The following is a 27,837-nucleotide window of genomic DNA, read 5'->3' as shown; positions in this document are numbered from 1 at the left end:
CAAACACCTTCAACAACGAAGTTTCAAGAGGGGACATTATTTAATAGTGGGAGTGGAAAATGGCCTGAGTTCCTTGTACTAACATTAATTCTGTGCTTTCTATATCTGAATCTAACCTTCAGTCTTGCAAACACAGTGAAAGCGGCAGAAATAAGTTTTTCAAGGAGAACACAAAAAGAAATGGTATATAGGAAATTCAACTGATGAATTGTTGAATTTATGTTAATGGTTATTTCAATGTCATATTTCATTGAAGAACCAAACACTTGCTGGTACTTCACCTTAACAACTTAAACACAATCCTTTATGGCTCCAGCTCCCTCTTGTGGTGTATCAATGTTGATCTGCCTTACAGACCACACCTTAAATCATTTAATTGCATACCGAAGTTGTGCCACCAGCAAATACTACTGTAGAGGTGTCGAATGTTCTTCATTACTTCCATCTCTTTATTTTAGGCATCAGTATAGGAGATCTTTACACTGCAATTAAGAATTAAAATCCTTTGACCGAGGTTCTCTCTCCCAGTATTTTTCACTGTCCCAAAGCATTAATAAATAAGTTTCTTCTTTTTCTTTATTTCATTTGATAGATTATATATATATGTATATACACACAGTACAATATTTTTCTTTTGTGATAGAGAATAAATGAGAGTTTTCATTGCTGGTTGTTCATTAAGTCAACAGATTCCAGTTAATAATGAAAAAAATTAAACATTTAATATCAAAAGCAACTTCAAGTATCTTCTATACATTTTAGTATTCAGTATATAGTAAGGTGGTTTGGGGGTTTTCTTTTATATCAAAAGTGTATTTGAATAGAGTATTTTTACCCTAATACTTTAGAGTACTATTCATATCAGGCATGGAGTTTAAAACGATGTATCTCATAGTCCCAACTAGCTCTTCACAAGAACCATAGGTCACTTGTACAATCACGGCGTATGTTTCAAAACAGGGTTTAATCATCAGGAAAGTCAAGATGCAATTACCATGTTTAGAAATGCACTATTTCCTTCTCCTACAACAGGTCAAGCTATAGGCCTTGATGTGAAGCAATATACAACGCCACTGTTTGTAAAACAATACCTGACCTAGGCATAAATAGTACTGAAGTTCCCAGAGCTATTCGTCCCTTAACCTTTCCGTATAAAAATAATTCAGCTTAGGCATATATTGCACTAATTTTATCATGCTGGATAGCTCTCACCCTGCATTATCTGTTCTCTTTGCTTAACTAAGATTACACTAGGGTTTTAATTTCCATGGAAAACCTGGGAATAGGGCAACAGACACACATATGGTGTGCAATTAAGGGGTATCTAGAATATCAATAGTAATCTCAGAGGCATTCACAAGGGAAACTACACATTAGATTTGGAAATCATTTTCTCCAGTAGATTCATCATTCTCTCCTGTAACTGTAAGCTTTGAACTTGAATGATGTTTTGCTGATCCAGAATCCTGCGCACTTCTCTACAGGTTTCTTCCATAGCTCTACTCAACTTCTTTTGTTCTTCCAACATGGCTTCCATTAATTTTAGCTTCTTCTTTTGGAAGCTGCAGCTTTGCATTTTTCTTTTCTTAACTGGTCTTTCTTCAGCTCTGCAACGTGAATATTTGTTACAATTAAACTCATATTTATAAAAAAAACTATGTTAGAACCAAAAATTCTATACTACGTTCTTGGCCAAGCTACGACCTAGTCCTATTTTTAAACCCCGCTGTGTTCTCCAATAAATTCCCTCTCAAGTTCATGCCAAAACATAAGTATTTACTGCATTATTGCATAGTGTTACAGACTGAAAAAAACCAAACCCCAAAAATGTAAATCTCATTGTTTTTAATAAGAATTGTCCCTGCAGAATACCAGGCATAATATTTTTTTTTAATATATATCTTGGTATTTCTTACACATTGAATTTATACACTGTATTGGGAGAGACATTTTGCTCATCTGGCCATTAGAACTCCAATTTTAAAGCTGCAATAACCATCCCATCTGGAGAAAGCGCTGCACTGTTATGTGTGGTGGTAAGTTACAGCGCATTTTTTAAAGCATCCCACTGATCCTGCTACAGCTTACTAGTCTCAGAATTTGTCCTTGCACTGAGACACAGCAGTTGCACTGACCACATATTTATATATTCCATCACAAAACATTATAAACAACATAAAAGTCTAGCAGGATAAAGCTTACAAGATTTCCTCTTTTCTTACAGGTCACAGATTGATCACATTACATATTTGTTCTTAGAGGCATTTGCCAGTTGCACTTCAAGATTTTTTTTTTTAAATTAAATGTATGTCACAAACACAGGATACTATGGCTACCTTCTTCTCATATTTAGGTTAACGACAAGTTTTATCAAGTAGGACAGCTAACAAAACAAACCATACTTCCCTTCAAAGTCCTAACATTTTAACGAAAATTTCAAGCACGCTATAACCCTCTACCTATAGTTTTGTTTTCACCATAATAGAAAGGCAAGACTCTGTATTCGATATAGTAATTAATCCATTTGGATTAAAAAAAAAAGTTCTTCTGAAATTCAAAAAGAGTATTTGTAGCCTTTGGATAACACCAAATTGCTGAATCCTAAGGCTGTCTATGTATCCACTCATGTTGATGTTCCTCTAGCAGAACACCTCCAAGCTCTTTCAGGGTCTGAAAGTTAGACAAGCATGTATCAAACTGTACATCCTCATCTGAAAGCTGTAGAACTACCATGTGCAATTTGGGTAATATTTAATATTTTATTGCTAAGTTTATCTCTTTCTTCCAAAACAGAAACTCAGCATGATGCACTCTACGCTGCATCATGCTGAGTTTCTGTTTTGGAAGAAAGAGATAAACCTAGCAATAAAGACAGCGTTCTCAAGATGTGTAGTTCACATGGCCGTCCTAACTTGGGGTGACAGTGCAACACATGAATTCAGAACTGGCCTACACGGCATACAAGTCAGAACAGACACACATAGATCTGTTTCTCTTAACCTGTAATCTAAGAAAGAAGCATCCTGAACTCTGAAGGAGGAAGAAAGGCAAGTAGAAGGCAAATGTGCAAGTGAACTACACATTTTAAAAACTTCCAGTTACAGCTCAGTAACTTCTTTTCTAATTTAAAGTGACAGTCCACATGTTCATTCACATTTTTTGTAACTCCAGACTAGAGTCCCCAACATCAAAGTTATCCGATGATGAGTCTTGAAGTCCCTTCACACAAACAGCAATCTCAGGCGTGTTCTGCCAAACGCAGTAGCCTTCCTGGGTGAAATGCAATAATGAGATAGCACAGTTGTGAGTAGTATGCCATGTCAACACCTTACAGATTTCAAGATGTCCTTGAATAATGAGAAATTGAACTCTTGAGGAATGTGTTTTTATTAATGTGAAGAAGGGGCGCAGGGAGGGAGGTCACTCAGCTGTGGCAGATTTGTATCATAATTTCATTCGTGTTCTTATCCTACTTGACAGGCTTTGTGCAACAGTGACTGTGACATTCAGATCTCTCAGCAAGAGAAATAAACAATCCTAAGCACCTGAAAGACTTAATGCAAATATAACAAAAAGACACAAGCCCCTTGACATTTAAGAGTGCAATGACCCGAAAAGGGTGAGGTCTATGAAAAGAAACAAGTGCATTAAATTAAATGCTATTAAAACCTTAGAGAAAAAAATTTAGAATTGGTCTTGAGGGAAACTGTTTGAGTACTGTTTAGTCATTTAAATATGCTGTCCCCCTGTGCACAGGTAAGAAAGAACAACAATCTTCTTTTATAAATGTACGCTAACATGGTGAACAAAGACCGCTGGGTTTCAGATTATCCAAGAATTTAAAGTTACTCGTACAATTCAAAGGGCTTTATCACTATTACACTGCTACAATGATGCTAAGGGAAAAGAGAAGTCATCTTTATGCTAAACAAAACCTTGGAAGGTACAGAAAATAAACTCACCTTTGCAGATCCTATATATTGTATTTGATTTTGGACATCAAAGAAATGTGCATAAAATAAATGCTGCTCTGCTCAAACTGTGAGTCAAGCTTGCAGCTGATCACTGAGATTATCACAGCCAGGCAATCCTGCAAGAATGGGTCTTGGCTGACAGCAAATTCTGTTTGACCCATTAACTCTAAGGCCCAGAATGATTTGAAATGTGGTTCTCAAAGAGGTCAAGGAAGTGGAAAGTGTCTACAGCAGTCTAAGGGCAACACTGAATCTGTTATTCCAAGGTTCCCATCGCTGCACCCACATTCACAAAGAATGCATGCTTTCTGGTAGGCAGAGCAAGAAACTTTCTGAAATGAGGGTATTATTTTAGCCACAGTCACCTTTTGAATTTAAACTTGTCTTCACAGAGGATTTAATTATTTAAAACTTGATGGGTCTCTATCCTCTTCCCTATACAGTACTAGAAAGTAACTATAGCAAGACCTCTTGTCTGAAACAAGTAAGAACTGGCTCCTAGAGCCACAAGAGGGCTTTGGTCTTGTCAAAGTAAGCCCTGGTGAAAATGGTCCTTAATAAGGAAGGAGAGAAAATCTGAGGCATGTCAGTGGTACTGAGCTGCACCGAGTATTGCGTGACTTTCTTGGCAACTGTGGCTGCCATTTGGTCTTTAATTTCAATCGTGACCAAAAATAAAAGCCCATGAAAAAAGGAGATGGAGTGATTTGGATTGAAAGATCTAAAATAAGCCTTATTTTCAAGAGAAGAAAAAAAGTCTTTTAAGTGTTGTCCTAGAGTCTGTACAGGATTTTATCTGTTTTTCAGTTAAAACAAATGTGGTCCATCAAAAACCTGTAAGACATATAGCCATACGTCCAAGACAACAACTGTCTTGTGCAGCTCCAGAGAGGAAAGAGAGGCAAAACGTCTGGCGGTGATGGCAGCTACCTGGGGAACTGTATCGGCAGTATCTGCAGTCTGCTAATAACTGAGAAAGTACCCACTGACAAGTGCTTGCTCAAAATCAGGTTTCAGCACAGAGAAGTTGCCCCAAAAGCCAGGGCAGAAGGATTCTTCAAGGTCTCCTAAGTACTCTCTATGTTTGTTTACAATTAACAAACAAGACTTGGTAATTAGACCGCCTTAGTTGAAAAGAAATACTTACTTCAGACACCCCTAGCTTTGGTGGTGTTCCCAATCTCCTTTTCTCTCCAGCCATAGTGACTATCAATGAGAGGGTTTTGTGATCACTCACAAGTCCATAGTAAGGACTTGGAATTTACAATCCTCTCTTCTTGCAAAATAGCTCTTGAAGGAGAGCTCTTGAGAAGGGGTCTACAAAAGAAGGATGTAAATAATCTAATTTACAAGGAAAGAACCCTCAGCAACATGAAACAATGTAAAATGTCCAGTGATACCTGAAGGAGTTATTTGAATAATGAAGTGTTTCCTCAGATACTGAGCCATCTTTCTTGAGAAGTTCTAGGTCTCCCAGGTAGCACGCCAGAGAGACCTCTACAGTATTAGTAACTTTTTATAACAGAAAGTCAAGAGGGAAGCAGGGATAGGAATATGTGTTCAGCACTGAGTAACCCACCAGCATCAGTATCCTCAGATTGTTTCAGCTAGGGGTATGTCTAGTTTGGCAATCTATAGGCATAAGCATAAGAAATGATCAATGTTTGCTGTAGCAAACACCAGTCAGTTCCTGTTGCTGATTCTCCATGTTGCATTCTTGTGCGGCCAACACCTCTGTGACAATAGGGGTGCAACAGATCCTGACAGCATCCACAGCCTCTGCCAAGGAAGCGTCTCCACTCTTTGCCAAGCCTAGTCTCTGAAGGTAGATTTTGAAATCTGGAGGAAAGACAGGTCTAGGAAATCCAGGACCTCAAATACAATCTGCTGATATTCTTGGGCCTCCAGCATCTACGGCAGGGTTGCTCCAAGAGAAATGGCACTGGTATTCCCCTGACCACACAAGTGAAGTGTGGAAGACCGCTGGCATTGGGACCATGTTCCAAGCAGAACCTTGCAAAGCTATTTCCACACTATGCTCTAAAAGAGACAGGAACGGTTCAAATGAAGCAAACCAAGGGAAAGAAAATGTTCCCTCTCATCTAGGAGGCTGAGCAGAAATTACAGTATGTATTGGGGACCAGGGGGAACAAAGCAAAACCTCCAGATATAATTGGGCAAGATATTAGGCAAGTCTCAAATGCATTTGCTGTCTATCTATCTAAGATCAATGTAATTCACTGTTCAATTAAAAGTTCCTTGATTGATTGCCTACATTTACCCAATAAGGCTCATTTCAGGGATGTATGTGAATAATTAATGAAGCGGGAGTTGAATACAAAGAGTTATCTGTCTACCAAAACATGTTACCTCCACAAGACCATAAAAACAATTCTTCCTTTCTGACTACTTCATGGCAAATGGGTCTCCTGTACCATTGGTTTCTGGAATTTATGGCTTTCAACAGCTAACAGCTGTTTCTGACTTGGTTGTTCTTTTTTAGCTATGTACAAACCTGAGTAGACCTCCAGAACCCATATCTTTATGGAAAATAATTAACAATGATCTAGAAATAAGTAATATTAATATTAGAGATGGCACAAAGATCTTCAGCGTTTGAGGACTGAGGATCAGGCAACCTGGATCTTCTGGTAAACTAGACTCATTCAAATACAGCCAAATGCATTCAGGAATTAATGAGGCTTATCCTTGAAGTAAAGTGTAGAAAAGAACCACAAAAATGGCTTGGAGGCTGGGCAAAGCATCTTGCTATGATAACAAGTCTGCATAATGAGTTAAGATGCACTACATAATGCACATAGCCTAAAGCTCAAACTTCTTTGTAGATGCTGCCCATTCAGATTTTAAATAGCCATGGCATAATTTCAGGCAGATTAAAGGCTGTGCCAAAACTGTTATTTCCTGAATTAGCATCCTCACCAAGTTTTAATGCACTTCTATTAAACAATTCATATCTTGGTTAATTCATGTTACCAATTCTTACTCTTTCTCCATGTGTAAATCTTCCATACCGAATTATTTAATCTACATTTAAAAATTAAAGAATACCGAAGATCACTGTACACAACTACCTTGAGACAAAAAGTGAAAAATACTGAAAGGGTCTCCAATGTAGCGAAAAGAAAGATAAACAGAAGTAACATCTGAAAGTTTACTTTGCTATATTCACATTAGAAACAAGACACTGGTTTAAGCAAGGGATTAATCACTGGAACAGATGCCTGTAGGGAGGAGTGAATTCTCCATCTTCTGAATATATCAGACTGGACGTCTAGTAAAAAATTTCCAAGAGTCAAATGAATCATAGGAACAAAGAAGTGGAGGACAACAGAGACATGGGGCTCCTGAGTGCAGTAGTCCTCTACTGAAGGGAAGCATGTCACAGAACCCCCTCCATAACATTTCTGGGCTCCACACCAGAATAACTGAATTCAAATAGATGGATGGTATTTAACAGCAAGTCAGACCAGATGACATGGTGGTTTTATTATGGTCTATTAATCTATGAAAGTAACTCTTCCACCCCCATTTTCAGTACAATAGAAATGGCAGAACAGATGAAGTCCAAACCACGTTCACAGTTGGTATAATTATCTTCTGTCATTACTTTAACAATGAAAATAAAGACTATAAATAAATCTATAGGGTGAAAAAACAGTTTTAAATTAGATAAAAAGTCATTTATAGGGGTGTCAGGAATTTTGATTTTAAAAGTTTAAGCAGCAGTACAAGACTCCACCACATTGCATTACATTATCTGACAATAATATAATTATTCTATTATTGTCAGATGTTTTATGGACATTGCAGTATAACACAAGCCTTGCTGAAGCCCAAGAGCAGTGTTAGAACAATACTAAACAAATAGCAGGCACCCCATTAAAGGGAAATAGGGATTCCAAATGTTTTTCTCGTCTGCAAATTGCAACAAAAATAAAAATTCATTTTATCCCACGTTAATTGTATGTCACTAACTAGCTAAATTTCTTTTTTGTAAGAAGGTTTCAAACTCAAAGAATTTCAAATAAAATGCAAAGAAACCCAATTTCAACTATTTTTAGCTTGAGAGTATGTATGTATTGACTGAAGTATAAATCTTGACATTTTTTTCTACCATGAAAGCTAAACATTAAATTCAATAATTTTTTTAAAGTTGTGATTTATATGGCCAAGTAGCCTCCTGCTATGTTCAAGGATACTGTGGAAAATACAAAGCTGAGACTCAAAAGCTGTGTTTGAGAGTTTAAGGGAATAACAGTAAAGTGTTCAGAAGTTTAAAAATTGACTTTAAAAAAAGTTACTGTTTGAGGGTTTTTTCACTATCCATTGTTGCCATAACATCATGATTTTTACTACTGAAGAAAAAATTCCATAGCGTAAGCTTACTTTGCACACTTGACTGATCTGTGTATAGCCTGCTTCATGCATCTATATTTTACATATAGATATGTCTGTATATCTTTCAAAATATGTTTCAAAATAATTGTTTTGCATAGCCGTAAAGCACAAAAATTGAGAGGGAAATTGAGGACCTGAAACATTCTTTTAATTTTAGATCCCAGTATTGTCTTCAGTTCCTTTTTTGAATCTGTTAGATCAACTATGTACCCTTTGGAGGCAAGGGCATTTACAAAAAAGCCAAGATGGGCCCAAATTTTGTATGCTAATTCTCTTCTCTCTCGTTGGCTATTTCAAAGTGTTTTTCAAATACAGGATGACACACTAATTGCTTAAGCTGAAAATTGGTTCTCAGTTCATAATTTTCCATTAGGAACTCTAAAAGAATTATCTTCCTTGTCTCACCATGGCAGCTCTAAGTGATTTCAACCCATGTGATATCATTAGCAAGTGCTGTCTTTCCTTCTGGCCAAAAAAGGGTTCCCTACTCTTCTCTCATTCATCAGGCTAAACTAAACAGGTCAAAGCTGTACAAGCTTTTCAAAACGCCCTATATCTATTGTAATACCACTTTTCCTCCTTCCAGATACCTGCCCCGTTAATATCACAAGTGCCTTCTAATTGTTAATCTGATCACGATGCTCACCTGAAATGTTATACTAATCTCTCAAGTGGTATCTACCGCTCAACTTATTCTTTTTTTAAACACAGCAGAACTGTATTTTAACTTGTGAATAAGTACATACCTTGCTGTTAAATGATACGCACAATATTCTATTGCACAAAATTGTTTTATAGTAGAGACTGTGAGAGCATGGCTGCATTTCTAAGTTAGAGAGCAACGTATTATGGAGGTCCTACCACACTGACAGCTGACCTGCCCTTCCCTCCAGCTCCCAAACCCTGTTGCACAGCCATCCTAAGCAGGCAACAGCAGCACTGCAGCCTGAGCTACTGCAAGGACAAAGCGTCATTACCTGCCCTACAGACCTGCAGCCAGTTGAAAGCCAGCCTGTGCCATTAAAGGCTAGATTTAAATGGTCTGCAGTTTCTAAACTGGCCAAGTAAAGTTAAAATATTTGACTAAAACAGGTTAGGTAATTACCTTGGAAAAAAATAAAACAAAAAAAAAACCCACCCCACTGAACCTGAAGCTGTCTAAAATGCATTATAGCCTAAATTTTCCAGATCTTACCACTGTGGAGATAATTCAGTTAGAGTGGCTTAAGTCCACTTTACCTGTAAACGAAATAATCTACATGTGGGAGTCCACCTGCACACTGTAAAGACAATGGATATGCTTTTATGGTTGATTAGCTTGACTTCTGTCATGGCTTGTCTACACTCTGTAATGAAACCTGGTGTGGTGACCTCTGCCCTCCCCTACCAGGCACCTACGGTACAAAATCTGTGTTGTCCTGGAGTTGTCCCTAAGCTGAAGAAACTTAACATCTGGCATTTTAAAAAAGTCTGATGTTATCAAATAGTCTAGTGAATAAACTATGCCTCATGTTTGTGGAAAGTGACCTTCTAATTAAATATTAAATATTATTATTGGAAATCAAATTATGAATTTGGAAAAAAAGTTATTGCATCGGAAACATGATCTTGGAGTTTGCAAATCCTAAAATCACAAGAGACTGTGTATCAGGGATATTAACTACTTACAGAGAACTATGATGAAAAAAATTGTTGCTTGTGAACAAAAAGGTTGCTACAGTTCAAGAATTATACACCCTAATATATACTCAGTTGTCAAAAAAAAAGTTTTAAAAAATAATCAGCTATTCAAGGACTATTTGCTTGAATGGCTGAATGAATTTACCCTCATTTTATTCATCCAAGAGTAGGCCTGGAAACAATAATCCAAACTTGTTAGGTCAGTTCTTCTTCCAGCTCAACACCTTCTCAGTTGCATGACTGACACATAATTTTACTGTTATAGTTAAAGCCTCACAGACTCATGATAAGGATCGCTAGGACCAACTTTTTTTCCTGCCAGAAAACTGCAATCAACTCTTATTTCACACCACTCTGGATGAAAAATGAGACCAGTAAAGTCTAAAATTTGTATCAAGTGTACAACCCTGCCTTTTGTTAAAACGCTGCCTTCCAGAGAACTCCAGTCTTATCAAAAAAGGAAACACAAGTTTGCATTCTGATACTAGCATTTACTTTGAAAAAGTGACATTCTCAATTGTATTTAAAATGTTGCAATGTACTTTCAAACTGCATGAGTAGCATTTCAGTGTCCACAGAAATATTTAGTTTGCATCTTTTCACCATTTTAATAATAGCTGAAGCCAGAGAAACTTCATACTCGTACCAAAAGCAAAACTAGAGCAAGCCAGAAATCATCTAAGCAGTATGTTATATCTCTGATTGCACGGCAAGACTCTCCTGAACGTGCCTATACTCCTATTACAAACACTCCACCTCATGTGAGCAGTGACACGCGTGCGGAGTCTTGGCAATATTGTATGACTTTTTGCCCAGTCCTCCTACTCCCTTCCAGTCTCTCATAAAGGAATTAAAAAAATGCCCTAATTCAGCGAAGTGGCTGAGCCTGGGGAACAGATCTCATTTGTGATTTACAGAAAAGATACCACAGCTGCTAGAGAAAAATGTGCTGGGGTGTCCCCTTTACAGAGCAGATCCAGTTCGTTCTGTGAAATACAAGAAAGGGGGGAAAAAATAGATGCTACCTCAGCTTGTAAGAAAGTAAGCTTGACGAGCTCTCTGAATGTTCATCTTCAAAGCACTCTTCCCTTCCTTCATACGTAAACTGGTTGTATGGCAAATACAGAGGTGTAGACTTAGCTGATGGAGACTGCGAGGCCTCCGTCTGTGATGTAGAAGGACCTGGTTGCTGATTTTCATGCATTTTCACATCGCTGTGGTCTGTCACTTTGGATAAGATCCTATCAATGGTTTTGTAGTAAGGCCAGTCAGGTGCAACAGTTTCACTGTCAGTCATGCATTTTAATTTCCTGTAAGAAAAGGCATACAACATGAAAGCTTGTTTTCCTGTAAAAGTACTGTTCATACAGATCTTCTATCTCAAAACATTTGTTCTGGTCACATTTAGGAGTTGAACTGAATGCTTTTAATGAGAATAGAATTAGACACTTTCTTCTTTTAATCTCCCATGAAGCCTCTCAGTTTCTTTTCCCAGTTTTGACATATGATTAAAAGTTGCATGTAAACCCCAAATGGAATTCAATACAAATAAAGAACATTACAACTTCTAATGGAAACAGTACTATGTTGGTTGTAGAATAGTTTTTCTTCCCCTTACAGAGTGCCAGACTGCCCAATCTGACAGTGGTCCCTGACAACTAGCGTAGGCAACACACCGCAGCCTTTACCAAACTATGGGCAGCGCTGTCCTTCCATGCTTTGAAGAATGAATATTTATTTTCCATGATGAATACAAGTGGCTATAAATATATTTCATATCCTTTTCCTAATACTGCCTAAAGGCTCTGAATTACCCAGGTAAACATCCTAGTAACAACCACGAGATGTAGATGTCTGTTCATCTGTTACAGAATAAAGATCAGTGTAGGAAAAAGTATAGAATTTCATTAATTTACAAAAAAGCCCAACAAAGCCCCAGTTAATAATGCATTATAAACAGCATGCACAAAAACATTACAGTGAAAGGACTATCAACCACGACCGTGTCTTTCACATGCATCTTATCATGAGATCCATTATTCAGTCCTAACACAAAGTTCACTGCTATCCCACTTGGTACCCATTGTTATTTTATTTACTTTTACTGAGAAATATAAAACCAAGGTGTATGGATGAATTATACATCTCAAAGAAACTCCAGTAGAGTCCCAAACTTTCTTTTCATTTGCCTTTCCCAGTTGGGATCTTGTTACTCTGAATCAAAATGCAGCAAGGGAACACAACAGGAAAGGCAAGACCAATGATAAATGCTCCATTTTCATAAACCGGATTTCATTCAAATGAACAAAAAGCTGAACCAAATCCGATTCTCCCAGCTAGCAAGAGGCTTCCATTTGCAGAAAAAAAGGATAAAAACTATTCCTGGACACCTGGCCCACCCCCTTTTCTTGAAGCCTTTCAGGTTTTTCCTCCTCAGAATCCATCCTGCCCACACCGGTCCTGCAAAGGATAGAATTAAATAACATGTAAACACGATAAAAATGGTGCCAAACTTAAAAGTGAGAACTTGAAGTTCTTCCTTTTAAACAGCTCTCAGCCTAGGGCAAGGGGAAATCCACCAGTGAGGAAAGAAGGCAGAAAGATTTGCTTAGATTTTAAAGCCATTTAAGGATTATTCTTTTTTTTTCTCGTCCTTGCAAGGTCTGATGAGCTTTTCCAGCTATTTAGAAATGCACATCATAGTCCTGCATAGCAAGGCCTCCACAGCCATCCGTACTTTTAAGCCCTCTATGCATCAAAATTTTAATTTCATACATGTTTCACAACCTACTGCTGCAATTTCATAGCCAGAGAATATCTAGCACAACCTACAAATGCATGCATGTCCATCAAGCACAGATACAAAATAGCTAAATACAGGGCTGACAGCAACCATCACTTGATACTGATTATTTTTAGTTCAATTGTTTAGGCTCTTTGCATTAAAAACAAATCAATTAAAACACTATAAGCTACTAGCCATGTCTACATTCCACATTTGTTTGCCCATGTTGAAACCCCCAATATATTCAAGCAATGGGGTTAAAACATCACCATCCTCGGCTGCTCATTGCAATGCATTCACCACGGTCGGTCATCCCCACGGGTGAGATAGCAAAAAGCCATGCATGAGCACATCTCAGCCATGCCAGTGCAAAGTCCAGCAGCTGCATTAAGACTTCACCAGACGTGGTTTGAGCCTTGAGGACTGCAAAACATTGTGCCGAAAAGGACAGGAAAAGCTCAGAGCTGGTATTCTGTTGACTCTGCTCTGGGGGCAGACTTGTGTTTAGCCTAGCGTTAGGCAGGTCCCCCAAGTCTTCATCAACAGAGTTGCTGCCCAGCCAGTCCGTCCCCATCTGTATCAGTGCAGGGGACTGGATCATCCCAGGGGCAGGACTTTGCATTTGTCCTTGTTGAATCTCATGAGGTCCCTGTCAGCCCGTTCCTCCAGCCTCTCCAGGTCCCTCTGAAGGGCAGCCCTGCCCTCAAAGGTGCAGACTGCAGCCCCCCGGTTTGGCGTCATCTGCAAAACAGTGAGTATGCACTCCACCATCTCCTCCTTGGGGTTGTTGATATTAAACAGAGCATGTCCCAGTACAAACCCCTGCAGTCCTCCACTTGGAATGAGCCTCTAGGTAGAGTACAAGCTATGAACCACTACTCTTTGAGCCCAGTGATCCAGCTAGTTTTTTACCCAGCTGGTAGTCTGTCCATTTGGAGTATAACATCCTAACTTGGATACAAGGATGTTCTTGGAGACCGTGTCAAAAGGCTTTCTACTGTCAGGCTAGAAAACATCCATTGTTCTACACCCATTCACAGATATAGTAATTTAATCACAGAAAGCAGGCAGGTCAGATATGATCGCTCTCAGTAAATCCATTCTGGCTATTTACAGTCACCACCTTCTCCTTCACGTGACTGGAAATTGCTTCCAAGATGGCTTGCTCCGTGATCTTCCCAGGAGTTGAAGGGAAGCTGATCGACTTTTAATTCCTCTTCTTGCCCTTTCTGAAGATGGGTTCAACAGCAGCCTTTCTTCAGTCACCAGGGACCTCCCTCGCTATTCAAACTGTCAGAGATGATCCCTGACTCAATCCCTTTCCACTGCTGGTATTTCCTCTAACCCTGCTCCAGGCACACCAGCCTGAGAGACCCAGGCAGTGAAGACTGAGATAAAGAAGGCATGGAGTATCCTCACCCTTATTACTTGCATCTGCTGTCACTAAATCACCCACCCCATTCACCAGCAGGCCCACATCTTCCACGTTTACTCTTTGACTGCTTAGCAAAAGTTTTCAGGAGTAGGTATTTTGCCTGAGTAGGTCAGTACCTTGGGTTTTATGTTTGAGCTCAGCTGTGGACCCAGACCCATTTTTGACAAAACTATCATGATTTTGAAGGAAGAGCTGTAGTTTATTTTCTGCCCACACAGCTGTAAGGTTGCAGCTATATAAAACCAGATATTTCTCTGGCTCTGAATACATTGAATGGATACTAATTCTTCCACTGCTGACTGCTTGCCATAGCTCTGGCCTAAAACAAGGGATCACTACCAGTGGGTAGGTAAGAGAACTTCGTTAGCTTAAAAGCAGCACCAGCAGCAACCATCTACCTGTACGGAGTCTGGCTCATACATAAAGAAAAAAGGATGAAATAGATGGGAGAGATGAGAAGATAAGGGGGAAGGGAGTGTCAGTCTTTTGGAAAAGAAGTAGGAACGCTGCAGGTGGAGGCAAACAGGGAGAACAGTCACTGGAGTAGTGGTGATGGTTTAGCTTTCTGGTAAAAACAAACCAAATAGCTAGCTTGGTAATATTAATATCAAGTTTCAGGATTCACTGGTTTTTAAATATTTTTTTTCTACAACTGCCAGAAGTCCAGAAAACCTAGGGAGACAGCTGAGAGTTTTTGCCTGCATCCAGGTAAGCATAACCCTGGCAGAACTGAAGTCTAAAGCAAAGAGGAATTTACTGCCCTAAGTCAGCCATTACCGTAACTCATCACAGCAGCTCTTAGTTGCATCCAAAATTTAAAGGTGGTTTTTTTGTTTGTTTTGTTTCTCTGTGGTTTTGGTTGATTTGTTTGTTTGAATGAAAAATGAACAAGTTAAAAAGAAACAGGACAATAGTAAGGCTGGGATGCAATAGTCCAGAAATGAGAGAGGAAGATGAGCCAAACATTCAACACTTTGAACTTTGGCAAATCACTGCCTGAGTGAGCAAGCCAGGCAGAAAAACTAGGGAAGAACCAGGGGTAAGTGAGAAAGTCAGCAGAGCTTGCAAAATAAATTCATGCTGAGTTTATCTAGACCTGTTGCTGTTTCATGAGGCTCTATTAAAATCCAGCTGAGAGCAGAGGCAACAGAGAGCTCTTTCCAAAAACTCAGGGATCAAAGTCGAGTTTCCAGTGGACAAATATCTGAAGTATGAAAAACACTGTCAACTCGGTTAATCTGCAAGGTGGTTGCTTGTCTTATTGCAGAGAAGTGAATAAATTAATGGGCTTTGAGATCCTACTGCCAAAACCCTCCACTGAATGGACTGAGACACCAGTTGAGTAATTTGTGCTGCCGGTGACCTTTCTTCAGACTTTATTCTCTGTGCCTATTAATCCACCTTCTAAAATAAAATTATTACAATATTATGTTCTAGAGAGTTTTTTTAAATCATCATTATTTAGTCAGTAAAAAGCAAGCAATCTATAACTTGCCTTTTTTTTTTACTTTTTGCTCAAAATACTATTGTTTTTTATTATTATTACAGTATTTGATATTACTGCTTGCCTTAAGGAATGGATACAAGATCCATCTCCTGGGGTTTCTGAGAAAAGCTTTCAAAATAAATAATAAATAGCAACTGTTCATGAACCAATCAATGGTGAGGAAAAGAAAGATGTATGAAAGTACAGTACTAAGTTGTGCATCTGCTATAAATTATTGAAATTAAAGAGAAAGCTAGTAAAATATTCAAATTTAACTTTCTGCAGTAATTTGGCTGCACTTATATTTTACCATTTGCTGTAGCAGAGGTCAAATATTCCAGTTGCTTAATGTCATAGAGTATAGCAACGGATTACACAAGCAACAATGTTTAATTGCTATCATGTACACATGAAAATAAAAAAATTAGACTAATCTTTTATTCAAATCATGAGACTGATTCAAATTTACCAATCATTAACATTAATTGACTGTGATTCAAATCAAAAAGCAACAGCTGCATCCTGTTTCCTAGGCTTTGGGGAGGGTGTTGGTTTTGAAAATAATAAATTTGCATTCACACAGTTCTTATTTTTAAACATCAGAAGGAATCAGTTAAAACTGTGGACCACTGTGCAAGCTTTACAAACCCTGCTTCCTTTTTATAAGCCAGTGTGTATTATGTCAGTGGAAATATTATAACAACAGATACAGTGTGCACTGTTATGCCTTAAGATCAGCATATTAGCGGTGACAGGACAGTGCTTTCTTTTAGAAGGACTAATTATAGGTTTATATGTGATGAATGCCCCAAGTAGCCTACATAATAGAAAGAATTCAGCACATATTCCAAGTGATGCTAAACTGCAAGAGCTGGCATGCTAATCTCAGCAAAACTTTTGATGACCAGCACATCAGAAAGCTTAACTTTGAATTCCAGCAGGCTTGACTCAGCCCTTCCTCCTTCCAAGACGGATAAATAGGGAGGTTCACGCAGCTCACCGCACTGGTGTCTTTAAAACTGAACATTAAAAAGCTGGTGGCTGATCTACCCACAGCAGATACTTCAGATTCTACTGCAATTCCTAAAAGCAGAATTTTAGTCAAATACACCTGCAAAAAAAATTTTCCTTCTACCTATGGTGCTGTGCAGAATTTTCCACCCAGCCAGTTTCCATGGTCTTTTCCTAGTCTTCCATGGTCTTTTAATATACTGGGACTCCAGTAAGAATTACTTCAGGTCATGGTATATTTTTCCCTGAATAGTTTCCTCCAAATGCACTTGGACTACAGTAATGCAGAGGAATACAGGAACCGCTCCCAGATCAGCCCATCGTCCCGCTGCCTCACTTCTGACAAAGGTCAGTGCTAAATACTTGAAGAATCATTTTGATGGACAGGTTTTGGGGGGACATTCACCCATAAAGACACTCGCTTACTTTTCCATCGACAGCTAGTAATATCCTGAAACCCATTGTCTTTTATAACTCTATCTAATTTGAAGACAAACAATGTCTGTATTTTTATTTAGTAAATCTAATCTTTAGTAAAAATAATAATAATAAAACAAGCTACCGCTCTCTTGTTGTCAATGATTTTCAGTGGTAATGGGTTCCACATGCTTATTATGCAGTGTAATACAAATTTATATAATTTTAACTAGTTTTACGTTCTTGCCTTGCAATTCCAATAAATAACTTATTTTATTACAGCAAAAGAAATATCTGCTTTATATTCTGAAAAATAGTACTGTATATTTTTATGCACCTCTAGAACTCCTTTATATTTCTTTGCCTTCTTTCCAAGCGAGTCACAAACTTTTCCATTCCTCTTAATAAAGAAAGCTTTCCACATCTCAGCCTAATTGTGTTTTCTAAACATCTTCTCATTCTCTTGTCACCTCGTTGAAATATAGGGCAGTCAGAAATAAACACAAGAATTCAAGGAGGAAATAATGACATAAAATAGATTTATATAATGGCATTTTAACATTTGAATAATGTTTTTACCTCAGATGTGGAGGAATGGGATACGATCACCCTAAAATTGCTTTTGTGACTGATGCTTACGTGCACTGAACTACACCTGAATTAACTTTATCTGGCAGCAGAAAATTCCACGTAGGATCCAAACATACCCAGAACCAGGGTGAATACTTGGGCTGTTAGCCCGTACGGAGCTCCGTGCCACTGTAAGCATGCACATAGTTGCATTAGCTGCAGCAACTGCAATAATTACTAAGAAACACTCCTCCCCTACCTATGTATATGTTTGGCTGACTTGGACTCGTTCTGCACAAGGAGTAATGGCTTTCACTGAGCAAAATAAGCAAAACAATATTTACAGAACTGCATCTTAAAATGCTATGGGATCCTCAGACTGCAAAGCACCATTATAAATGTGTTCTCTGCTTTCTATTTTAGGTCTTTTAATGTTTCAGCTCTTTAATAGTTGTTTCAAGAGTTGTCCCAAGGTAAGACTTGCCACTTTGAACACTGAACTTGGTTAAAAGGACTAGTACAAATATGCAAGTACTGCTTTTTCTTTTATAGAAAAAAAATATGTATACATGCATATACATATGTATAGCAATTTGTAGGACAGAGATTTTATTTTCCTTTATGAAATCGTGGCACATCGCTAAAGAATACTATTATCTGATTAAATATTCCAATCCAGTTAATTTCTGAGTATCAAAGTAAGGCTACAGGCCCTAGCATCTTTGCAACACTGTGAGCAGTTTCCTAAAAAAGTAAAGGGTCCTGAAGTGGTGGGAAGAAATAACTGCTCGGGTGCAGAACACCTCCCTCACTCCTGCTGCTGGTGCTACGTTCTCCCATGTCACGCTTACCAACCCTGTGTGATCCTTGCAAAATATTATCTCAAAATAGAGCATTTTCCCACTCTCCAGATCTTCTTTTTCAGTTTATGCCACAGTGCAGCAATGATGCACAGAAATACACCAAGGTAAAGCATCTTCCTCAAGTATCCTCCAGGCACCAAAACGTGGATTAAAACTCAGCTGCCTCACAGCAAAGCCAGCAGCTGGTGGCACCTCACATCATTTACAGTTGCATCACAACGTTTCCTATCCTCACACACCACTAAAAAGTACCCAGAAAACTAGAAATTGTAAGTCACAGCTTTCGTTTGTCCCTGTTCTCTCTACCACCTCGCCTTGAAAGCAAAGCACACAGGCGTGCTTTGGGTAAGAACAAACAGTAAGAAAGATGCATTTCATATTCAAGAGCACAAAATGAAACAGCACGGCGACAGTGCAAGGCAGTTTTCTAACTCTCCTAAATTAGCATCTTAATCAATAAGCAGGGAGCTGCAATGCACTGCAAAATAGAAAGGCAGCATGACAACATGCAACAGAAGCAATCTTAGAAGTTCGCAGAAACATAAGAAGAATTTAAAAAAAAAAAAGTGCTGCCTTCCCCCCCACACACACACACAGTGCATGTATGTGAGTGATTTTATTTCTTCCCTTCCCCCAGTGCAACTTTAAAGTAAAAACATTAATTAGAAAACCTGAGACTGGCTGATTGATGACAGCACTGAAAATTTAGAACAAAGGCTGACAGAAATAACCTCTTCCACTTGGCAATTATGGCACTTAAATATCATGCAGTGTTGCTAGACACCTGTAAAATCTCGGTGCCACGAGCTGTATTTCTCAGCAGGGAGGACTGCGGATTTAGCAGACTAAGCAAAGGCCTGGTAGCCAACAACTCCCGACTTCTAAACCTGCATCCGAGTGTGAATCGCTGGGTGATGCTGGGCACAAATTCATCCTACTTCCAGCTTTCTCGTTTACAGTCTGGGTGAAGAAAATTGTAAGGATTACAGCAGGGTTAGTACAACATTTTGGAGACATTAGCATTTGCTACAAAACATCAAGTTTAACATTACGGGAAATGATGTTAAAGATTATGCTTTGTGGATCATACAAATGCAGAAGAAGGACATTCAAAGTTAAGGGGTTTACAGGATTTTCCCTAGTTTTCTATTTGATGAGTAGTCTCTGCATTAAATACAGTAAGGGTGCCTTACAGAAAAGCGAGCAGTTTTAACATGGTTGCCTGCTGTAATAACCTTTTTTATTATTAATACAAGCTTTGAGGAGAGATTAAATAAAAGAGTCACATATTTGATTTTCTTGCATTACAAGCACATAGCTAAAATCACCACTCAGGATTTCCAGTATGAGGCAGTTTATGCCTCACAGAGATAAGAATTTAAAAAAAAGGGGGGGGGGGAGATATGCAAATATTTCTGTTAAGTTCTAATTATTTTTTCCCCTGCAAACAACAAATGCACAAATGCCTGGCAATTTCTAAAGCCAACTTCCCCTCCTGACTGACACTGCCTGTTCTTTATCATCCCCTTGTAGACACCTCCGCCCTCCCCAGCTCCTTTGGAGCAGTATTGACGGTGCACATTGATTCTCTCTCTGCAGATATAATAGTTCCTTCGCTGCTCCTGCTTATAATTATAGTAATGTGTGTCACTCAGTAAGAAGACATTCAATTATTCTTGGCCCCGTGAAGTGTAACCCTTCAACTCACGAGAACAAAATCCAGGAGCTTCAGCCCCCCAAAACATTATTCTGTATATATATTTTTTTATATATTTTTTTTAAACTTTGCCTTGCCCCACCGATTCTCACTGGCCACTTCAAACTGCAGGAGTTTCACTGCAGGGAAGTGCTGCCAAGCTAACACAAGCAGTCCCCTCAGCAAAGAGAAAAAAAAATAAATCTCTTTTCCCACTAAATACATTTCTATCCCTCTGCATCATAACAACGCTAGCTAACCGTAAAGAAACAAAGTTGTCCCGGAGTTTGACATGAAATGGGGGAAAAAATTAACAATGACGTAACAGCACTGGCAAGAGAGAATTTTAAAAGCGATATGAACAATCTTTAATCTTTTATCGACAGATTTCCTCTAGGAGACTTCTTTCTGAAAGGCAAAAATCACTGCGTTGTCCCTGCTAAAATCTCTTAAAATAAAAAGAATTAACTGAAGCTTACCTGTACTGGAATGTCATATTTGTAATTTTTATCTTTATTTCCTCTCCGTGGCGAATTTCTCCAGTCATTTCAAAGAGTTTGTTAGCCATTTTCTCATAAACTTTGGCATTCCTTTTAGTTTGTTTCAGCTCATCAAAAAATTCTTCCCAAACCAGCATTAAACCTCTCATTTCTGCATCAGTCCAGTTTCTGGCCCTCCTGTGTTTCTCAGTCTGAGAAGAGACAATGTAACTGGGAATTTCTGCTGCAGCCATTGCTGACTGACCTAAAAGGGTTTTAAAAGAGGACACTTAATATAGATTGAGTTTTTAGTTTAGGTTTTTTGTAGTGCAAGACATGCATATGTGGATAAAGAATTTGAATGACAACAGAACATATGAAACCTTTTTGCAACAGCTTGAAGCTTGAGTGCACAAAATGGGGCCTACATCTGACAGGCAGGAATTTAGTTAAAAGCTTTTAAACAGAGAAACGTCATTTTGATGTCACGTTTCCATAGCAACAGAGCAACTGCATAAGCTACAACAACAAAAACCTTTTAACTGAAAGCCAAAGAATCAGGACAAAGTTGACAGGCCATCAATATTAAAGCTTTTAAACACTTTAGGTTTAACAAAAAAAAGATCTATGCAGCCTTTGAGAAGCTACTTTTAAGTTTCTACTTCTTTTTCAGCCTTCCCTTCCCTTTTAGGCAGACAATCTGCTAGCAGGGGGTCACGGTCGCCTGAACGAGCTTTTAAGTTGCGCCTTGACAGACTCTCTAGGAGGTTGCAAGGACTGAGGCCATGTACACAAAAAAAGCGCTTTTTTGGCAAAGATATTCTGGAAAAAGCTTCAGCCAGCTTTATGAAAACTATACATCTCTAAGCTAATAAATGTTTAAGCAGGCGGGCTCATTAAAAAGGAGCCTGCATCTGGGTTTGAGAACATGCACAAAATAGTATTTAAGTGTTTAAATACAGAGGGAAATGTATATACAATTTCAATATAAAGCCACTTTTTTTTTTCCCCGAGATGTTTTGCTGCTGATAAGCACACACTGCAGTCCTGTCAGTATGAATTTGCCTTTGTAGGTATGTATTACTGTATGTGTATTTTGTATGCCTGGTAATTTAGATGCTATTTATGCAGCCTGTGTTCTGCCTTAGGACTGCAGCAGAAGCATTTCACCTGCTTTATGGGGAACCTAAAAGGATTATTCAATGAGTTTAAAAAAGGCTGCGAGATGCTTAGAACTGTGAATAAATTGCTTTGCTGTAAAACAAGCATTTTGAGCTGGTTTCTATACAGGGCTAAATTCTGCCAGCAGTTCTACCGGAGAAGCACCGCTTATTAATCGTATTAAATATTGTGCAACACAAGTAGTGGGCCAAATTCTGCCCCTGCTTACACTCCTGCAATCTGGCAACAATCTTGCACAAAACAGTGAGCTGCAGGAACTGCATTAATTCAAGCAGTAGGACCAGCTAAAGAGAAAGATGTTCATTTCCTACAGTCCCAATATAACCGTGTTATGTAAAATATAAATAAATAAACCACGGACCTTTCTTATTATTATTTTCTGTTTCAGCATATAACAGCACTAAGGACCTCACTGCAGGGCATTTCCTGAAGATTAATGACAGGCAGGGGTTAACGGCCTGAGGCTCACCCAGTCAGTCGTTAATCCCCAGGAAATGTTCTGTGCTTCAATCCTTAATGCTTAAGTATCCTATAAATTGTAAGTCTTCTCATAACCGCATCCTTGATCTTAACAATAGTTTAAAAATGCACAGCTTGGTTTGCATCCTGGAGATGGCAGAGAGCACATCATGTTCCTAAAAGGTACACTGGTAACATTTGTAGTATCGTTGCCTTCTTTCCATTTTATTTATTCTATTGTTTATTACAAAAGGCACAACAGCATACCATAGAATAAGGGGAGGGGGGGCATCACATATACTCTACATAGGAACTTCCACTGCTCCAACCCTCAACATATCTCTGTCAGAAACATACCTGCTGAGTCACTGGCTTCCTCAAAAAAAAAAAAAGAAAGAAAGAAAAAAATCCCCTAGCTTCCAAATAACTACTTTTAACTACTAATATGACAGCCTAGCCACTATTACCTTTAAAAATGTGTAAATAGCAGCATATGTTGTGATGATGATCTTGCATGGTTTGTCTCTTGGGTGGCCAGCTGGGAGACATCACATGATCCGGGGACAGATGGTGGTCAGAAGAGGATCAGCTGGTGACACGTTCATTTTATTAATTTATTGTTTTGTTTTGAAATTCCCATCACTTAACCTTGGGCTCCATGCAGCTATGTTAATAAAACCACACCAAACTGGGCTGGCTGCAGGGGCTGGGGATCACCAGGACAAGTTTAGGGAAGCAATGCAGTGTCTGAGAGAAAACCACCACTGGTCTCTCTTGTTAGGGTGTCAGGTCTGACCTGGGACCAATGCATGCTACTGCAAAGCCAAGCTTGCTTTTCAACCTTTAATCATCCATTAGAGGTTTGTTTTTCCCCCTCCAGACTTTAATCCACCGAGGTTCTGAAAATGCTGATTAACACCACTGAAACCTATAGCGTGATATATATACACTGTAAAAAACCCAAAAATGGTCTCTGCTTTAAAGGTTTTTTTAATCCCACTTCAAGCACGACAACCAGGACAGGGTGGGGAGAGAACCTGTCCAGCTGCAACAAGTTCTTTCTGTGATGGTCCACAATGATTCCTTCCCCTTTTCATCCACATGTGCCTGGCAGATGTGCGGCTGCTCCTTCCGCTCCGCACCGTCTGCTGGGGCCGTGCCCGGCGCCCAGCCCCCGGCCACAAACCTGGGATCCTGCAGAAGGGGGGGGGTGTTTCCCTGTACAATTTGCATCTCTTAACTTTTCTATACGCTGTTTCCTATTAGTGTAATTGACAGATTGATATAGTGGTGTAGTGCTATTTAACATCTGTTAAATAAAAGAAATGCTTTCTAATAATACCTGCCTTATTCCCCTCCCCTCAGCACCAGAAGGGAATCTAAGTTTCCAGGACTCAGGTTTTATCCCCTCCTCCGAGAAAGTCATTGATGTTAATTGTGGAGACTGCATCCCTCCTCTGCCTCGCTGAAGCACGCGGGGCGAGTGGTTGATAAAGTGACTGTTTTCCTAGGTGGAGCTGAAAGCAAGGAAAGCTTTTTTACCCCCCCAAATAATCCCTGCAGTCCTCGCCAGGGGAGGGAAAAAAACCACCTCTCTAGGCTGTGCCTCTCTGCTGATGTTCTGCAGACCTGCACAGTCCCTGGGAGTCGCTAACCCCTTGTCCTGGCCTCCCAGTCAGGAACAGCTAAGACGGGACCGGCAAACCTTTGGGGGAAGAGCAGCCCTGTGACAGCAGGAGAGCTGTCCCTCCCCAGGACCGGGGCATTCGGAGGAGATGCTCCATTAGCACTCGGCTGCTTCTTGCCCCTCTCAAGCTGGAGGCCAGACAAGATTTGTCATCTATCTCAAGACTGGCTGGTCACCAAACCCAGAATAACTGCTGGCATGATGGGCTGCGCCTCTGCCAGACCCAAGGCAGTGATGCACCTGGCACTGCCATCCCTCACACACTCCGCTCCGACGTCTCTGCTGACAGCAGAGTCCTCCAGCATCGCCTCCTCCAGACTGAGGACCAGCCTGGCACCAAGTGCCTCACAAACTGAAGCTGTTCCTGTTCTCCTCAATAAGGACGTTACTTCTCTTGGAAACCACTGAAATACATACAGCGCTTCTGAGGACACCTTTGTAGAAGACTTCCCTCTGTAGGAGAAAGCTGTTCTCCTCCACCCTCCTGCTCGCCCCAGTTCCTCCCCTGACGGGCACTGGAATGACAGTCTAGAAGACATTCCTGTGAATACCAACCTCAGTGGGCTTGAGGATCTCACTCATGCCCTTCCTTTCAATGCACGCCTGCTCCTAAGAGCTCAGAGGAACTGAATTTAATGATCCTCTCGCAAATCTGTTCTTTATATCATCTGCCTAAACGCCCTACCTTTTTTTGCAATCATTATATATCAGCTTGAATAATAGCTCTCACAGCTGTTCCGCATTTCATGGTGATCACTAAAGATAACAAACCCCAAACAGGGTAGGAGGGTTTCTAATTTGCAGATGTAGATCTAATGAAGTTCACCTATAGATGTTTCTATCACAGAGTTCAGACAACTCCATTAATCCTAACACAGTTGTTAACTGTACTTCAAGTGATCTGTGCTAACCAACTGCGTATACAGCCTTCAGCTTTGCAAGTGTGGGCTAACACATGCCAAATAAAGCTTCCTTTAGCCAAGTTTTAGAGAAGGGCGTTTTCTCTTGCATTTGCAGAGAGATAACGGCTCTAGTCAGTCAATTAGCAGAGCTCAACACACAAACTGTAAACCATTAAACTCTGATTACAGAAGAGCATGCCTGATCCTGCTGATGGGGGCTGTGGTAGGAGAAGTCAGGCAGCACCTCCTTGGCAAATCAGAATTTATTCCATTAGGATGCAAGAAATTTCTGCAACGTCTCCTAAATGTACTTCTGTTTCTGAAACCCAAAGGGGCATCTGCCTGTAGAGAGGTGCTGACAGGTCACTGCCTATTTGGATTTCAGAAATGGAAGTACTTAGTTTTGGTTGAGGTAAGTCTTGAGACCAATGGGTCTGGTCCCAGTTTTAGCACCACTGGCAGCAAACACCACTTTAGGTAGCGACTCTGCGCAGTGACACTGGGAGGAGGAGGTCCCTGCTTGAGGGCCATCAGAAGCATGCATCACCCCTCAAAGACACAGATCCAAGTCTCTAAAACACATGGGTATGTCAGTAGAGCATCCTGTAATGTCTTGATTACCTATAACTCAAAAAACAAAGCCTCTTGCACCCTGTTGTGTTCAGGGCAAGCTGTTGAGAGCAAGGTTGTCCAAAGCACAGGCTTGTCACTGCTCCTTGCAATACTCCAGTATGGCCCACCAGGAGCGTAACACGTGTGGGCAATAATAGATCTGGAAATTGGATAGTGGCTGCCGAGCATGTGTTCATCCTCTGGCTACTTCAGTGCAGGCACACCTTGACAACTCTGTTTAAAAGGGTGTACAGGTATGTATGTGTCGGTTTAAAAACAAAGCATCTGGGGTTTGCATTGCAGTGGGATGCTATGTTTTAAGTTCAAAAAAGCTGTCTGCACACATTGGGAGGCTGTCTCCTGCCCCACATTTTGCCGTCCACTGGGCTAAAATGCCCACTTTCTAAAGTCTCACTAAAAATGATGGGTTTAGTGTCTCTCATGGCTGCACACTGAAATTTGTAAAGAGGGATAAATGCAATGAGAGCAGAAATACTCTTCCACTGCTTCTGAAAAGCTTGGCCAGAGGAAATAGGCAGGGACAGGCGATCACAGAGGAGAAGCTGCCTTCTTTTCTCCTGCATTACACCAACAGGTCCATGGCAGTGAAGCCACTGCGCTGAGGAGTGCTGGACACCAGGAGCTCAGCCTGAGGTAGGGAAGCACCTTGCAGACAGCAGAGCTGGGCTTGGGAACTCTGGTAAGGTCCATGCACCCTTTGGTCTGCTGGTCTCCTTGGGTGATGGAGTTGTGTGGGTTTGTAAAGGCTCAGAAGCTTTCGAAAACCATAAGAGCTGTGAATACAGAGCCACCAGGTCAGTGCTGTAAAACTGCACAGGAACCACAGCTCATGCTGTCCTAATATCTGTGAGGGAGGTTTAACAGAGGAACAGTACAACGCCGTTTGTAAGGGAAGCAAAAAACCATCTAAACTGCAGAAGGTCCTACTGCAAAGACAAAAAGAAAAAGTTATTCAGGCTGAGTAAGTATAGTAGGTGTCTCACGGTACATCAAAAAAAAAAAAAAAGGACAGTCCCGTTCGTCAGAAGGTCTGCAGCCTAACTGGGACACGCCACAAGGGAAACAAACAGGATAGACCAGGAGGGACAAGTGACAGCAATACATTACTGAGCAAAGACCATCGCATGGTTGAATAGCTTTTACGTGCATCTAAAATAAATAATAGCTGCAAAGAAGTCCGACAACAGAAATGGGTGCTCTGGAGGAAGCTGGCTGAGGGGAAGGCATCCTGGCTGACACGGGGCAGAGAAGATTTTGGTATGTCAATGCTTGGAGCAAAAAGAACAAGAAAAATGAACATTTCCACACAAATGCCCTGCCACGGGGCTGTCTGTGTGGCAGTTTCCCTGATGGCGGAGCGGGGTACCAGGCAGCCCAGGAGGACGGTGGTCTGAGAAGGTGCAGGTGAGCTGGAGAAAGCTGGAGAGGTTTTTTATTTCATTTTGCTAGACCACATCCTGCTTGAATTTCACTGTAATCAGAACATTTCCCAAAAGCATTTTGATCTTGCTGAACAGGCAGATTCTGACCAAAAATATCTCCTTTGCCTATTTTAGTAGTAACCATGGAAGCCAGCTTTGCACAGACATTCAGTTGGAGAGAGAAGGATGGCGAGAGACAGCAAGATGAACGCAGACAAGCTGGGAAATGGGGCTTCAGCAGTTTTGGTGGTCAGAGCAGGAAGCATTAGCACAGACGAGGGGGAGAACTGGAATTATATGGGGCTTTAGAAGAAGGAGCTCATGGACTGCAGGGAACCCAAGGAATTCACTGCTTGGAGAAACCAGGTATAGGCTGGTATGTTGGTAGTAATTAGATTTAAAATGACAGTACTAAGATTTTTTTAAATTATTTTGTATTTTTTTAAAGTTTAGCAGAAACACAAACACTCATGCTACAGACCCTAGTTTAGCATATGGGGGGGGGGGAGGGAATCCCTTATGACCAGAAGTTACAAATAACCATTCCCAAAATGTCTGGCACTTACAATATATGGAGGCAGGATGCTAGACTAGATGGGCTTTCAGTCACACATGTTCCTAAATTTTCAGGCATAGAGGGAGAGACAGGCAATATTCTTGAAAATTTAGTTATATAGTATAGAGAGCAAAGACATCAGTTCTACATGTGTCATACTCCTAGTTCAATTTATAGCAAAC

General features: G+C 40.1%; 1 protein-coding gene across 5 annotated transcripts in view; it reads right to left on the bottom strand.

Moving 5' to 3' along the window:
• Positions 1–742: 742 nt before the first annotated feature.
• Positions 743–27,837, bottom strand: part of MSANTD1 (Myb/SANT DNA binding domain containing 1) — a 49,433-nt gene continuing 22,338 nt past the window's right edge. For 3 of the 5 annotated variants that reach the window (XM_072862247.1, XM_072862246.1, XM_072862251.1), the window contains 3 exons: positions 20,816–21,080; positions 11,099–11,383; positions 743–1,607 (listed from right to left, as the gene is read on the bottom strand). In XM_072862247.1, coding sequence (XP_072718348.1) covers positions 1,367–1,607; positions 11,099–11,383; positions 20,816–21,080 — 791 coding nt within the window. In that variant the 3' untranslated portion in view covers positions 743–1,366. Of the gene's footprint in view, positions 1,608–11,098; positions 11,384–20,815; positions 21,081–21,198; positions 21,243–22,923; positions 23,040–27,837 lie in introns of those variants that run through there. The other 2 variants (XM_072862248.1, XM_072862249.1) reach the window with 2 other exon arrangements.

This window comes from Ciconia boyciana, chromosome 5, assembly GCF_034638445.1.
Source record: "Ciconia boyciana chromosome 5, ASM3463844v1, whole genome shotgun sequence".
Lineage (NCBI taxonomy): Eukaryota > Metazoa > Chordata > Aves > Ciconiiformes > Ciconiidae > Ciconia > Ciconia boyciana.
This window is presented reverse-complemented; position numbering and strand designations above follow the sequence as displayed.